This window comes from Seriola lalandi, unplaced genomic scaffold (assembly GCF_002814215.2).
Source record: "Seriola lalandi dorsalis isolate HSWRI2012SDOR001 ecotype SW California unplaced genomic scaffold, Sedor1 jcf7180002054663, whole genome shotgun sequence".
Classification (NCBI taxonomy): Eukaryota; Metazoa; Chordata; class Actinopteri; order Carangiformes; family Carangidae; genus Seriola; species Seriola lalandi.
This window is the reverse complement of record NW_019525216.1, coordinates 1,523,528-1,539,939: the sequence shown is the minus strand read 5'-3', so window position 1 is coordinate 1,539,939 and position 16,412 is coordinate 1,523,528. Positions and strand designations below refer to the sequence as shown.

Here is a 16,412-nt window from a genome sequence, read left to right as displayed (position 1 = left end):
CATCCCACTCAGAGACAATCACTGTCTGCAAATAAACTCTTTCACACAGCACCGTTTTTTTTTTCTCCCTACTAGATATGAGCTTAAAATATGAACACACGTTTGAATTTTGCTCAGTGCAAACTCTTAAAATTCAAGCATCCAAAAATCATGCAGCAACTTGAATTCGCCATCAAGAGGCAAAAGTGACAGCGTTTCATACTGCCACACGCACAGGCGGGAACACTTTTGCCACTTCTAATCTGCGGGAAGTATGTGGCACTTTGAATGCAATCATACCTTCGGTGCTAATAATGTAGCACTGCAAGCGCGACATGGGCGACAGCATCTGTGAATATAACACTATCATTATTCTCAGCGAGCGTGCACGCGATCCATTGGCCAAAAAACAAAACAAAAAACAAAAAAACAAAAACAAAGACAACAACAAGAAGATGAAAGATGATGGTGATACTGTAGCGAGCCTCTGTCCTCCAAAGGAAAATTGTAATTGCTCTTTTTTTTTTCTTTCTGAGATGCCACTGAGAAATAAAAAAGGTTAGAATATAATCTGTTGCTCTGAGGGTAATGAGTAATAACAATACAGAGATGAGCTGTGGTATGTTCGGTTGCCATGGATACAAAAACAGATAGTCTCTTCAATTTATAAAATTTCTCTCTCTGCCTCTCTCGTGTGCGCATATGCACGCATGCACACAAACACACACACACACACACACACTCCCACTTTCCCTCCATTCACTGTGTTCTCAGAAACCACACGGTGACAGTTTGTCAAACAGAAAGCCTCCGAATCTCCCATTCAGTGGCACCTTCCAACAAGCTGCCTTTTATTACATCCAAGTGGAAAAAGATAAAGAATAAGAGAAGGTGAAAAAACGCTATCAGTCAGAGCTGGGGTGTAACCACTGTCCACTTTCCTTCTGTGAATGCAGTGCCACAAGCCAGCCAGGCTTTCCAAAATGTTAGGGATTGGCTTGACTGAAAGCGTTCCTTTTACTGCTTTCTTTTTTTTTTTCTTTTCTGCTTTGCTTTCATTGCGTGAAGGCTCTCATTCTTCCCTGTTCCCTCTCTATTCCAGACTCGGCTTCAGCCCTGCAGAGAGCTTAGTGGGTCCACAAGTCATGCTGCTGAGTGACAAACAGTGGCTTTCTTTAGCTGGGAGTAAACCACACCATCGCAGACCCTCCCGGAATCATTTGTGTAGAGGGGGGAAAAAAAAAAAAAAGAGACACTGAATTTTAGATTTTATGTATGATTGTGTGTATGAATGTTTTTGCAACTGAGTTTGTGCATTGTATCTGTGAGAGAGCTGGACTGGGGAATAAGAGGGGGGTGAAAGAAGGTCTAGTGGTTTCATGGACATACGCCAACTGGGACAGTGCTCACAGAGTGTGTGTGTTTGTTTTTTTTTTTTTTTTGTTCTCCCACTGATTCAGAAGAAAGGCTCTGGAGAGACAGATGCCATACCAGACACCAAGAACTACTCTGCTATGTCAGCAGGGAGCTCCTCAAACTTCCTGTGACAGAAATAATTAAGCCGTCAGTCAGCATCAGAACGACCACGCAGCTTCTTCCCTGACCGGTAATTCTCCTACCTTCTCAATCTCCAACTCGCTCGATTTTTCCATTTCTGTCCTCTCCACCCATCTCCCCCCTATTTCGTAAGAGCTGCCCACAGTAATCATTCCCCACAAATCTAACAGACAAATATTTTTTTCACTAGAACGGTATATTTTTCTAGAGTTTCCATTAGCACCTCCCCATAAATTCCCCCCTTCCATTCCACATAACACTTACTGTACTGTACTTATTTCATTTTGTTTCTGTGGCTGCCCTGAAGGCAAAAAAAACAAATGGTGCACTGAGAGAACCCTGCAATGTGGGGATACAATGTAAATGTTTTCTTTTTTTTCTCCTTCTTGTATTTACATAAATAAATAAATAAATAGATTCATGCATAAATAAAATAAGCAGTTGGGGATGGCTCAGACTAACTAATGTCTTAATATTAGGGTAGGGGTTCAATAGCTTGGATCAAAAACTAAAAATAAATACATTAATGTTTGGCACTTAGCAATTTTAAATGACCATGCTGTGCGCTAACTCTGGAGCTTGTGCTAAGAGGCGATTAACTCAGCTAAGCTAAGAATAAGACTGGACTTAGCCAGGAGAAATAGACAGCATGGCTAATGCTTCAGTAAAAAATATATCTTCTAAAAATGACCATCTACAGTAACTGGTTGACTGTAAAAAGAAATGGACTACATTCAACAAAAGGTTAGACGAAAGATTAGACAAATATGTTAATTTTACCATCTTTGAATCAAATTTAACACCTAAACTGTCCCTCTTTGTTTCCACATAGCAAGGACAGCAGCTAGCTTAGCTAGCAACTTGTTATATTTTGATTCGCATATGAATAAAACAAGTGAGATAAAATAATAAATAAATTGGCTAAAGATGTGCTGAATTATTATTATTATTATTTTTTAACTTTGGAGATAAATAGACCAGCTGTTTCATTCTGCTTTCAGTCTGTCTTCCAAGCTAATCGTCTTTAGCTAATAGCTCAAGAGTCAGTTATTGTGCAGACATCAGAATCAGAATAGTCTTAAATGTCATTATACAAAGTATATGGAACTTCAAGTGGCATTTCTGCGACAACAGCCCAATAAAAATACATGCCCAATAATAAAAATACACATAGAAAAAACACATCCCCAATAAATACTAGTATTAAAAGTTATTAAGTGCATTGTGGTATCTGCAGAACAGCAGGATAGACACATATAGGGTTGCCAAGCTTTTATGTGACACAAAAGCATGTGCTTATAACCCAAAATTACAGAAATATCAAGGGTACCAAAAAATGTAGCCTAATGCTGATTTCCAATTAATATTACAGAAGAAAGGGAGGGAGAGAGGATGACATGCAGCCAGGGGCAACGGGTCGGACTCAAACCCACACCGCTGCGATTTGGATCAAGCCTTAATCACAAGCGCTCTACCAGGTAAACCACCAGAGCGCTGTACTGCTGTCTTCTGCATTTTTTCACAGCACACAGAGCTTATCAGTCTATTGCTCATTGATAAACTTCTCACATCCACTTGTAGGCTACAACTGGTTTGAGAACATAAAATGAATGAAAATACAGGACACATTGCGTTTGTCGTTTTATTTTCAAATATGGGACGATCCCGTATTATACGTGACGGGTGGCAACCCTAGATACATAGCAGCGGGGTAGCAGCATAGTGTTGCAATGTGCAAAAGTGTGCATATATACACGAGACACGAGGTTGGTATCAATACTCTCATCTAACTATTGGCAACAAAGCAAATATTTTCCAAAAAGTCCAACTATTCCTTAATTATTGACACCCAGAGAACTGAAAGTCACATTTTGTCATGGAAATTACATATTTGCTACTAAGCTAAATTACCTCCTACAGTAGCAATGCTCCTTGCTAATAAGATAAGAATTGATAAGGTTTGAGATGCCTGTTCTGAGTTCACATATGGAGATTCACAAAGATTTGAAGGCTTAAGCAAATATATATTTATATTACCAATGTCCAAAAAATACCAAAATTTGTTTTATACAAGTATTGTATGCTGCTGCTGTGAGACAGATGTTTATGCAAAACTCAGCACACACTTGTGTGTCTGTATATATATATAGTATATATATTGTATGTTTGGGCTGTGGAGGTTTAAAATGGCTGCAATCAATACAAACACTGACAAGGTCATTGTTTAAAACTATATGAATAGAGTGTGTAATGGCCTTTTTAAATGTTAGTCTACAAGTGCTGTGAAGGTCAGAAAGCAGTTATGAGTCAATTTTACCCTCTGAACTAAAAAGCAAGGGAAATATAAAAACATATTGACAAACAGCAGTGAAAGGATGCATTCTGCTTCACAATGCTCTACACTGCCTAGACCTTACTTTTCTTGTCAGCCAATCATCTTGGAATGGACTGTAAACCATGATGGATCAATGCATTTTCATTTCTCTCAACCGCATTTCGTAAATAGCACATTTTTGAGGATAAATGGCTCCACTGAGAAGCAAGAAAAAGGGAAAAAGAGGTGGCCTACCTTGACATCCACATGAGCCATGAGGACGGCAAAATTGGTTAAATGGGTACAGGAGCATGTGGTGTGTGTCCTGTTGGTGCCTAGCAAGCGGCAGTCCTGCGTCGACCAGTAGCCAGTCATTGTTCTCTTGGAGTAACTCCAGAATGAGCAGTTGGGGTTGAAGTTCTCCTCAGATTGCTGTTAAGGCATAAAGAAAAAAGTAAAATAAAATACACAAATGAGTAGAATCAGACAATGAATAGAATTAAAAGGAGAAAAACACACAGAGTGTCCCCTTGCTAGGTTGAACACAGGGATCTGGATTTAATCTCACATTAGCCTTGTCCATGTCCTTTGTTTACGGAATACACAGTCTGAAAACAGGCTATTTTTCCCCTCCACAATCCATATCTATTCTAAAGTGAATAGCAGGCGGTTTTCCTGTCATACAGCTTCGAGCGGCCCCATGCCAGTTTTTCGTTGTTTTTTTGACCTTTCTCTTTAACTTTCACTGTGTGACGATGGACTGCCCCCACTGTTTAATGGGCACCACCGCTGCCTGCGCCGGGCTACGGCCCTAACGACGAGCACGCCTCCCTGCTCTCTCGCTTGCCATTTTATAAAAGACATCCAACGCCACTGAGGTTGGGCAACACACAGGCACAGCAAAACGTAACTGCTGATAAATAGATACATCAACAGCCTTTCCCTCTTGAGCCCAATTCCTTTTGTAGCTTGGGAAACAAAGGAGAAAAAGCACCTTTCCTCAGCGACACACAGCTTCCAAGGTTAAATGTATCTGCTTTCTTACAATAAACACAGCGAGGAGCTGGAGTTTTTCATAGTTTCACACTTGCTCTAGGGTAATTAGTCTAATAAGGTTCATCCTCTGTGAATGTAAATTTGCCGCTGATTGAGTTTACCCTTCACACACCCAAACCCTGTGTAAAATATTCCACAGCAAGGAGATAGGATGACCCCCTGTCCCATTAATGACTGTAATTGGTGCCATTAAGTGGTGAGGCAAGGAAGCGAAACAATAACTAGAGGACACATCATCATCCCTGGGGACCAGTGATCCAAAACCTCATGGTTGAGAGGGGGGCTTAACTGTGGGAAGCCAGAAAAATAGGAGCCCCTGCTTAGGAACAGAGTCAAGATAACTGAGGATCATTTTCAAGGGGAAGTTCAAGTTGACTCAATGTGCAAATAATTAATAACAATAATTAACACAGATTTGGTGTGGAAGCCTAATATATACAATACTATTTGCCCTGGTATCTCGCAGCTGCATGGTGATCACCTCCAGTTTACTTAGACCGCATACCTGTGGCTAAAATGATTGTTTTTCTTTCACTCGTGGCTAATTAGGCGGCTATGATTATCGCTATTATTTATCAGTCTTTGATTCTTCGAGCCAAATATACATTTTCAAAACATTATAATAAAAACACCAGGAGCGTACAACAAAATAAAAAAGGATTTATCCCCACAGAAAAGAGTAAGAAAAATGATCTTGCCTGCAGCCACAGCCGAGCTTGGGAAGCAGAGACCAGTTAATCAGAGCGTTCACTTAACAGCACCTCTGATTGGTTCACCGGTTTACCAGAGAATTGGGAGCTCTTGATCTAATGCGCCAGAGCAAGCGCTCTATACACAAAACATCAATATTGCATCCAATCAAGTTTAATTAATTGCAGAAGCCAAAATTCTAATTATGATTATTATATGATTAATTGTGCAGCCCTCGGTGTACACAAAATGTACTCTATATGTAAATGTCTATATGTTTATGGCCCTTTAATGTGACCAAATGACAACTGCGTGAGCAGGTCCCCTGGTGAAGTCCAGTGTTGCACGTGGAAGAAGCTACAGTGCAGAAAACACACTTTTCCAAAAGGGCACTGTTTTATTGAAATGACTTGAGCTGAGCAAGAAAAGGGTATAAAAGCGCTACTGCCCCAACATTTGACCAACAGTAAAATTACTGAATCTACAGTCCAAATTACAAATTACACTTAAGGCAGGTGAGTCACGGCAATAACTACGCTGACATTGCCCCCTGACATTTTCCAGCCATTTAATTTTGACATCCATAAGCCATCTTCCTTTTACTCTCTCTCTCTCTCTCTATATATATATATATCCCTTTGTGCTCTGTGTTTTTCTGCTGTTGTTGCTTCCTTCCAGGTCCCTCCTACACATGAGACCCCGCTGCAATTCTCTCATGGTTGTTCAACATCCCTGATAATCGCCGAAGGCGCTGTTCGTAGACAAAACAGGGATATTTCGAGGGTAGCAGAGTGTGGAGAAGATAATGGAGTCAAGAGGGAGAAGTCGCGACTCCCACAATGACTAAGCAGCCTCCAGTGAGGCTCAATAAGACTGATATTTGTTCAGGAGATCAGGCTGGTATTTGTTCAAACTAATAAAGGACAACATGCATCCCCAGCATCACCTTGTGAGCAATTTTGTTTCCCACAATTTAATTTTTCACACCTTTCTTTGAATAAAACTTTCTCATTTTAACTTAATTTTCTTGGTTTGAGATGGGATTTGTACATTTTCGTTGCGCCTCAGGGACAGAGAAAATTGTAATGGAAGGGTTCTATCAAGAAAGTGTCTGTGCAAGCGTGTTTTGGTGAGGAAGCGAAAGAGACAAAAAGCACATTAAACACAGAGGCAGTAACATCAAAGTAAAAACAAAACACTTTCCCACTCCGAGATACATACACAGACGGAAGGAGAAAATTACCTGGAGGTGTCTGATGGTAAAAATGACTGGGTCAGAGAGGTAGACTTTGTTAGCGTCTTTGTTGATGGCAGCCGTGATAACCGGTGAGTTGACAATGACAGAGTAATTGGTAGCCATAGCTTCACTGCCCAGCTTCATGCTGGCGTTCTCCGTTGAAAGGTAGACCCCGATGTGTTTGTACAGGACGAACGCTATCCGAATCTCACCTGCAAGATGACAAGTGGGAGTCAGTCAGTCTTTAACAAGTGACAACCCGAGCACAGAATACACTCTATGGCTAAAAGTATGTGGACACCCAAAACGCTGCAGCTATGTGATTGTTAATATGCTGCGCCTCCGCTCATCAATGTTCATGAACCTGGCTGCAGGGTTTCCTTCCATTCAGCCACGGGAACATTAGTAAGGGCGGAGGTCGCAGTCGGAGATCCAGCTCATCCCCAAAAGGAGCTGGTGGGTCAAGTTCATCCTAAATAATTTCAAGGAGCTTTCAGACGGTAACCACTGCCGCTGCCGACGTAGTTTCCTGCTGCCTTCAAAGCTGATGATGCTTCAGCTTTTTCAAGATACAGGAGAGCATTTTCCCACACTTCCATAAGTTATAGAGCTACACCTTCTCACCGACAATTAACTAATGTACCAATGAAGGGAAATGGTTTTGGTGCAACATCAGCATCAAAGTTTGATTATCCAGTCTGGGACAATAACCATTTCCCTCTAACCTAAGTCAAGCGCAACCCACTCTACTTAGCTGCTTAATGATATTATATAGTAGGTAGATGGCAGCAGCATCTGGTGTATGTTGTAGGTCATTAGCTGGTTGCAGCTGGTGAAATTTGTCCTTCCGGTGTCCATTTAAAATACAGAACTGTCATGTTGACACAGGAAAGGGTCTTCCCCAAGCTGTTGACACTAAATAGGAAGCATTCTGTTATCTAAAATATAAATGTATGTTGTAGGTTTAAGATTTTGCTCAGTTTGAATCAAGTGTCAAATTAAACTAGGAAAAACCGCCGCAGACTAAAAGTAAACCGATCAGCCACAACACTAAATTTCAATGTTGTGGCTGACTAGTGCACAGTGTCTGCACACTTTTGGCCATACAGTGTAGTACTAACATGACAAGAACGTACTGTATGTGCATGATGGTCCATTTGAGTCTATTTTTTTTTTTTCTCCTTTCTAACTGTAGTCTGTCAAAAAGCAAGAAGTCCAGTTTTATGCTATTTATGTGGCTTATAAATTGGACTGCTGAACTTTAGCAACACCAGAAAAAATACTGGAAATAATAACAGAAAGAAACTGGAAACAATCCCTCAGTCGAGGCCTTGTTAACAGAACACTCAGAAACTGTATATAGTAAAACTGTCGAAGAAGAAACCGATGTCGAGGCTGACAACATTCCACTGGAGGAAAAAAAAGAAAGAAAATAAAAAGAAAAAGAAATCCCTCCTACATCAACAAACAGTTATTTTAATTTAGCATTCAAAAATGTGGTTACCACTCTTCTGTTGGAACCGACAAAGGCAAGCATTTTTCTTGTTAATAATTTCCTCCTCTCTTTCTCTCCCCCTACACATCTCCTTGCCCTCCCGCCGTCTCATTTTTGAGCACCGATACGAAAGAAAGTTCCCCTCCTGCCGTTACAGAGATCACTCACTCAGATGAAAAGAAAACAATTTGGGTGCTATAGCGCTGGAAGACGGGGAAATATCCGCCACTCTGCTATAATGATCCGCCCGGGCTCGGCTGGACGTGGACTTAGTCATCCAGCGGAGAGGCACCGGGCTCAGCTTGAGTCGATTCTGATTTGCATGAGCTGATAATAAAAATCTAAAAATGGGGCTGCATTGCTCCTGAAGATAGCTGCGTATTGTGTCTAACTGCCTCATTTACAGTTTAGAGGCAGCACTTGAACGTAACTAATTCTACAGCCAGGGCCCTGTTTGAAGACTGCACAACCATCCCGAGTGCTTTATATACAGCCCAACAAAGGATTTTGGGCAGCAATTTGAAAGTTTTTCACAAGCAAGTGTAATGAAATTCCTCCAAAACCACCGCGGCCCCCATTCAGCATCACATCCATAAGTGGAATAGAAAAAGAGAGAAAAAAAAAAGAAATAACAAAAAAGAAATTTTGATTAATTACAGAGGATCTTGTAAGTCACAAAAGCTTTTCATGAAATAAAAGAGGTATTTCTGTTACGGTCAAGGAACAGTTTGTCGGGAACATTTCTGTCCTGTCACCAACCTTAAATAACACAACGAGTGAAGCTGTGCAAGGGGGAATGACTTCAAACCAACAATGGGGGGACTGATAAAAGCAGGTTTGACTACTCACCGTTTCGCCCGTGCTGCTTTAGCGTGTTAGCAGAGAGGTGGATGGAGTTGCCTTGTCCTCCAGTCTGGGGGAACTTCAGATCAGGCAAATTCCCATCTGTGCTCATCCTTGCTACCTCCAGCTCTGCACGCACACACACACACACACGTACACAGACACACACACAGATCAATCCACAGCGAAAAAAAACATTTAGTAATCACAAATTGTGTTGTTTTTATGATACCCAAACTAACGCAAACTGTCAAGGAACTGCAGAGGCAGAACTGTACAACCTATTTTTTTTTTTTTTTAGGAAAAACATGTATTTGTGTTCTTGCTGAGAATAAGAACAAAAGAAAAAACAAAACTTTTAAAAACCAAAAGTCTTTTCTGAAATCTACAATACATACAACTGGGCGCTAAATAACAAAAAAAGCAGACACGGACGCGTCACATCAGCCGAAGTCGCCCAATCCACGGTGATTAAATGTAATGGAAAAACGTGCTACACTGACCACGCGCAGCAGTTTTAAGTCCTCCGCTGATGTCAGTTCTCACAAGTTATAAACACTGGACGTTTTTTTTTTTTTTTCCCCTCTATCTCTACCTTTCATCCCAGCTCACATGTACGAGGCTTTAACACCGCTTCGCGCAGTCAAAACGTGCCGTCACTGACACTTAAAAGAAGATTCTCTCAGCCCGCGCGAATGTCAAAATCAAAGTGTAAAAACTAGATGAACAATAAAACTACTAATCACAGATGCTTTGGCTCCTGACCTCTACGCTGCTCGAGACAGCAGCAAACTTCAAACACATCTCCAGCCACTTCACTGATTCACACTCATCTTCCCGTAGTAGCTGATTTTATTAATCAGCGCATCTCTGACGAGCACCAAATGCAACGCATCCTTCCTTGATTCACGTGGCTTTGAAGGACTGCCTCCCGCTCAAATCTCTGTGTGCAGGGGAGGTTAGTGTCTCACTATAGGCTTCTTAATCAAGGGATTATCAAGCGTTCAGGTGACAGTGTTTCTTCTTAAACTGTGAAAACAAAGGTTGTCTTTAACCTTTGAATAATAAAAAAAAAAAAAAAAAAAGATGCTTTCATTTCAAGGAATCTTTTTCTCACGAAGAGCAGAGAGATATTAGGAGGAGATAAAGACCAGCGAGGGAAGACGAGCTCGCTTCTGCGGCAGCTCAACAGCTGTTGTGTCTGAAGCAAGCTCCTAATTTATGGTTCAAAGACTCTGGCGTCATCCAGCAGAGGAAAATGAGCTGCTGATAGGAGCCTGGCTGAAATAAAAAGCTCATTCCATCAAAGTTAGTACAGTATGATACAACTCGGTTTAATAAAGCAGCTGAGTGTGCTCTAATCTCAAGTGCCGCTGACCTGTGTGAAGTCTAGGCATTCCTAAATGTCACATTAACTCCCAAAGCACTAGGATGAATCCACAGATTCATTACAGTACCTGGGAGAAATAAAGAAAAGAAGTTGCACAAATGTCACACTCCAAAGGAGGAGGTGAACTGTAATTTACGCAAAGGATGACACTTTTGAACCTTTATTCTACAGCTTCTGCACAGAAATATATAAATATACACTGTATAAAATCTACTACATGCAAGTCAAGGTTGATGTGCAATAATGGCAGCGGTGTGAATTTCTCTAACTAGAGGTTGCAACAATAGTGGAACACAGCTTTAGTTCAGACGGGGAGTTGAAGCTTGTATTGGCGAACTGGCACCAGCTGCTTCATTCATCTTTCAAAGTCACTGGCTCATTCATCAGCGTTCGGCTACCGGCTGACAAGTAAATGTCCGATCTCATTGGTGCAGGTGTACAGCATGACTGTTTTAATCTGACACTTGTCTAAGACAATGCTGATACACTCACGCCGACGCTGTTTGCTGCTGCACCTCCTTCCACCACCACTAGTGCCATATTTTGGGTGATTTGTTTGTTTTTCAGAGTTCATATTCATGCATGCTCATCAAGGTTGGATTAGTTACTAATTACGGCCAGATCTAACTGTGAAACCACGACGTGTTGGTGTCACTGACTCATTTGTTATTTTTCCCCTCCAGAAAGGCGGCGTCATGATCAATTTCAGACTTTCGTTTTGAGACAAAAAACTACTTTCATACAGGTTTACCTCTGCCCGCCCCGAGCACGAGTTGTCCGAAATCTACATTTTTTCCACGGTCGATGACACTGAATGCACTTCTGTTCCGGCGCGACACTAATGGCAGTCATTGCTGCGGCGACGCGTGAAGTGTCTGGCAGATGAGTCTGCGGTGGAGAATCGCAACTTGAAAACATAATCTTGTCAAGCGCGAGAAATAGAAAACTTCATTAAGCCCGATAAGGCATTCAGCTGATGTGTCACCGGACTATGACACCTCTGACTTTGATAAAGGTTAGTGCCCACGGAAAGCTACAAAGCAGGCCACATTAAATCCTTCCTTTGTATCTGTGTTCATGCTGCGGCTTCCCATACTTTCTTGTAAAAAAAAAACCTTTGTATTACCATCTCTTGTGCTATTTTGCAAAGGCCAGGGGGTTTTGGTGATACATTCCTATTCAACTTAGCTAAGACAATACCCCAGATAGCTCACCATTCCCTGGATTCCAAGCCTGCCTTTAGAATAAAGGAAGCATTTTTCTTCTCCCTCTCTCTTTCTCTTTCCCCTGTGTGGTTGTGCAAAAGAGCTTACGATGGGCTTTAGGGAATTTCTTTGATGCCATAGTAGTTGTTGGACCCGAAGGCTATACCTTCAAAGCCGGTTTAAATAACATGCTAATCGGCAGAAATCTGTTCATAAGATTATCATGCAGAGAGTGAAGCACCCTCTCGTGCAGACAAAGCCCGCGACGGGCACACGCACTGTGACGTGTAAACACAAACACAGACACAATGGGTGAGGAAACATCCTTTTTCTCTGAGAGCAAAGAAAAATAGATCTCATTATCAGCTTAAGCCTAAAATCGGAACAAGGCGTTCTTACTGTTTAAGAATCACTTTAAAGCGAGGGGGACCGGCTCGCTCCGATGGCCGAGAGCGCGTCACCAGGTACGACGTGTGTGAGCTACGGTACACCTGCGCACGTTAACACCTTTCACTTTACTGGTAATTCAATGCGAGGGATCAATAATTAGCTGCTGCGGTGATTATCAATGTTTAAATGGGCCTCCTTGTCCTCATTTAACTACCCTGTGTGGCATGAGGGATTGCAGGAGCCAACTGGCTGAAAAAAAAAAATAAAAAAAATAAGCCGAGCAAACAGAGAGATAAGGCCTAGTAAACATGTCACCAGCACATAATTAACCAGGCAACCACTGTGCGCTATAAAGTTGTGCAGGCATCGTCTCACTCCCCCCTCTCCAAACGAGCCCAGAATCTCCTTAATACCCAGATGAATTGTGTGCCAGATACAATAAAATCCATTTTATTAATTCTCCTTACGCTTGCTTCCTTTTAAGTCAGTAGACCTATATTTTTAGGTTGCCATGGCAGCAGGAACTTGGAAAAAAAAAAAAAAGAAAAGAAAAAGAAAAACATGTTCATAGAAGAGGGTGATACATCGTAACATTATTTTTTCTTAATTCCCTTTCCCCCAGTAGCCACTGTCTGCAAAAAAAAAAAAAAAAAGTTATTTTATTCCATTTTATTTTGTGCTTTGTAAATGATTCTCAGATTTAATAACTGATGTATCCGGTTTTCAAATGCCCCACTAGGGAAAACAGTAATGACAAAAGTTCCATTATCTGTGCTCACTTGGTATTTATACACTGAATAATGAGCACTGATCCCTGATCTGCTCGACTAGTGGTTAATTCCAGCTAATAATTGACATGAATATAAACACAATCATTTGAGATAATTGTCAATTTACAGCTAACTGCCATCAGCCATACGCAGCCCTGCCAAACTTAACCCCCTGCGAGGGAGGGAGCATGAATCCAGTGACTTTCACACACTTGTGCCGCAGCCTCGACTGCTCTGCTGTCAATATGACAGCACCCTGGATCAATAGCAGTGCGTTGAACTCCGTGACCCCCGGTACAATGGAAAGGACCACTGAAGGATGAAACACTTCACACACCAGACGGACACCGATAGAAAAGATTACATCGGCCTCTTTAAATTTAGCTCCTCGTTCTTTAAATATCAGACGTGACTACGTTGAGTCATCCGGCTGAGCTAATAAACTGTTTCCAAGCAGCTTGAGGAGAAATGAAGCTAATTCTGTACAAGCTGGATTACCCATGCAAACGAAGACAACCAAATTTAAGCACTTAATTTGCCGGGATTCAATTTTCATCCCTGACAAATAAAACATAAATGCAGATACTTATACTTTTTCCATGTGCTAAACAAATCAAACAATTTGTTTGCATATATTTACAGTAAGTATGGATACACACAATTACATTGGAATTAGCCCTGAACTTATTTACCTTATTAAGTGGATTGTCTCACTACAGAAGCGCGCAGAGACATCTTTTGTCTTCCATAGTTTTTGTATCTGTTCACAGCACCAGTAATCCTGAAGCACCAACCAACGTGCGCTACGTATATGTACATCTCCACTTATATAAGTTATGTCTCACAGCATGTTCACTTACATAAAAACCTATATACAGATTATACATTTGGGAAAAAGACAGCACTCCTTATGCAAAGTTGGATCGACGCATCTTTCACAGTAAGTAGCATTAGCATGTAAAGATATACAGTTTAAGAATCTTAACACATGCTCACGGATGTTGTCGGTGTTCTCTTGCACTATGTCGGTCTTCAGCAGGTTGTCGGCGAGGACGAAGGCCCCTTGCTCCACCGTGTCCAGCAGCATGGTGGCGGCCCTCAGCTGCTCGCCCGTGCTCAGCTCCCTCCACGCCGCCTGGGCCTGCGGTTGCAGCAAATTGTTGACCGTCTCCACCATGGCCTGTGGGGAGTCCAAATCATTGATTTAGTGAAAAGAAGCTAAGCTGGCCTGGGACTGCTTCTTGTTTGCATGGTGATTTGGTAAATGGTTTTGAGTGAAGGAGGATCAAAGAGAGTTCAGGACTAGGGGGGAAAAAAGAAAAAAAATGCAATCATGTGGGATTGTGCAAGGAAGAAGCATTTTTTCCTCTCTCTTTTATTTGAAGAGAAAATTCTATAATCTGCTTTCTATTGAGCAATTTCATGACCCTTTTTCCAATTCATTTCCAAGTTATGCTTTTCGACATGGATCATCAACTAGTAGCAGCAACACCTGAATCAGTAATGACACTGGATATGTTGTTAGCTTGATTTTGCTGCTGTTTCTTTTTATCTACAGGAAGAATTAATCATGTAAATGAATCAGAGCCAATGCTTACAAGACTAGAGGCCACTTCTTACATGACCTGAGGCTGGAGTCTTTAATTGCAGTGATAAATGTTCTTCCATGCAGACAATCCCAATACACAAAGGCACTACAAAAAAAAAATTAATAAAAAATACCACAACACTTAGACATACTAAAGGATTTGCAAAGTATTTGCTGGTAGTAGCTATCTGCAAGTCAGTCAGCCGAAATCTTTTCTGCATATTAATGGCACTGAACAACTATTATGCCGTCTTTAATCTCCCCGCAACAATGCTAAAGCTAGTAAGCAAGGAAGAAACAAGAACATTCTCAAGACAAGATGAAAAATTAAGAGCCATTAAAGATTTAAAAATGCCAATGGCAAGATTTATGAATGGAATACTAATTGGTCAAGCAAAGCGATTCATTCCCAGTACCACTGCTCGTAGGAGCAAAAGGAGCCTGACTACCCTTGGAAAAAAAAAAGAAGCTATTTCTAAGCCATTACAGTACAGTAGGTGGTCAAACGCATAATTACAAGACATTTCCTGCACTGCTAATAATAGTAACGCTCTGCGGAGAAAAACACACATCTGATAAATGTAAAAAAAAATTCAAATTTTAATACTCCCTTTGCACTTCTTCAAAAGCCACTTTACACACTCGTGACACCCGAAAGATGGAGGCTATGATGTATGTAAAAACAGGGGGGTGTCGTGCCACAGAACTTCTCTCTGAACTTCGCTTAGATCCCCCTTTTGATCAAGGGATTATGAAAGGGAGTAAGAGTTTTAGTGTGACTCCAAAACAGCATGAGGATAAAGCCAAAGGCAACAAGAGAAATCTTGTGCTCCAGTGTATCAAATGAATTCCTGATAAAAAAAAAGAGTAAGAGAGAGAGAGAGAGAGAAGGGGGGGGGGGGGGGGGGGGGGGAGTAGCTTTACAGTCACAGAGAATAAGTGTAATGGACCCCCACAATTATAACATTAAGTTGTATGTTTGTTTCGAATCACTGTGATAGCAAGAGGAGAGGGGCGAGTGATTGTATTCAATTCACTGGCGCTGGCTGAGAATTTCAAATAGCACCAGCTGGCTTTTCCTAATTCACAACATACCCTGCACACATTAAGCCACCCACACCCAGACGCAACCACACACATGCAGACACTTACACACACACACTGGGAGACTGACGCAAGAGTCAAAACACACCTCGGCACCTGCTTGTACACAGAAACCTATACAAACTTGCAGACACATACACAAACCGCACAGCAATAACAGCTACACATTGCACGTGCACGCACACACACACACACACACACGCACGGGCAATCTACCAACTTTGATGTAATTATTCATTATCTGCAGCCAATCTCCATTCACACCTTTTGACATTCAGCTAGAGGCAGAGGTTGATTCACTCTCAATTAAGGAGCTCTTTTTCTTCAGGCACTGACATTTTTTTTTGTCTTTGTTCACAACTGCAAGATTTCTTTTTTTTTTCTTCTTCTTCTTCTTCTTCTCTCCCCAGCACTTCTAAAAAAAAAAAAAAAAAAAAAAACCTGAAATAATGGTTCTTTGGGGAAAGGATTGATGGACTTGCAGGGAGGAGGCTGTCTTGCTTTTTCACATGCAGAGGAGATGCACAGAAAGGCCAGGTCCGTGAGGTTGGCTGTATCAAAAATGAATATTAGGATGAAGATCTGCTTTCTTACGGGCCCCCTTCAGGCATTTTTTAAAATCGACCTACGAAGAGCAATCACGCCGACATTTGCTCATGGTGCATCATCTGAACATGCAATAGCTTACCAAATGCTAATTACTCATCACTGTTATTATTATGCGTATAACATTGCCTCATTCAAACCAGAGAATGAAATTATGAAATTATGACTGTGGAGTACCGTCTCCATGT

General features: G+C 41.3%; 1 protein-coding gene across 1 annotated transcript in view; it reads right to left on the bottom strand.

Annotated features, from left to right (window-relative positions):
* LOC111665941 (adhesion G protein-coupled receptor L3) overlaps window positions 1-16,412 on the bottom strand; it is a 209,455-nt gene that overhangs the window by 36,121 nt on the left and 156,922 nt on the right. The window contains exons 11-14 of the mRNA XM_087177926.1: window positions 13,923-14,106; window positions 9,178-9,300; window positions 6,840-7,045; window positions 4,106-4,282 (exon numbers count right to left, since the gene is read on the bottom strand). Coding sequence (XP_087034052.1) covers window positions 4,106-4,282; window positions 6,840-7,045; window positions 9,178-9,300; window positions 13,923-14,106 — 690 coding nt within the window. The remainder of the gene's footprint in view (window positions 1-4,105; window positions 4,283-6,839; window positions 7,046-9,177; window positions 9,301-13,922; window positions 14,107-16,412) is intronic.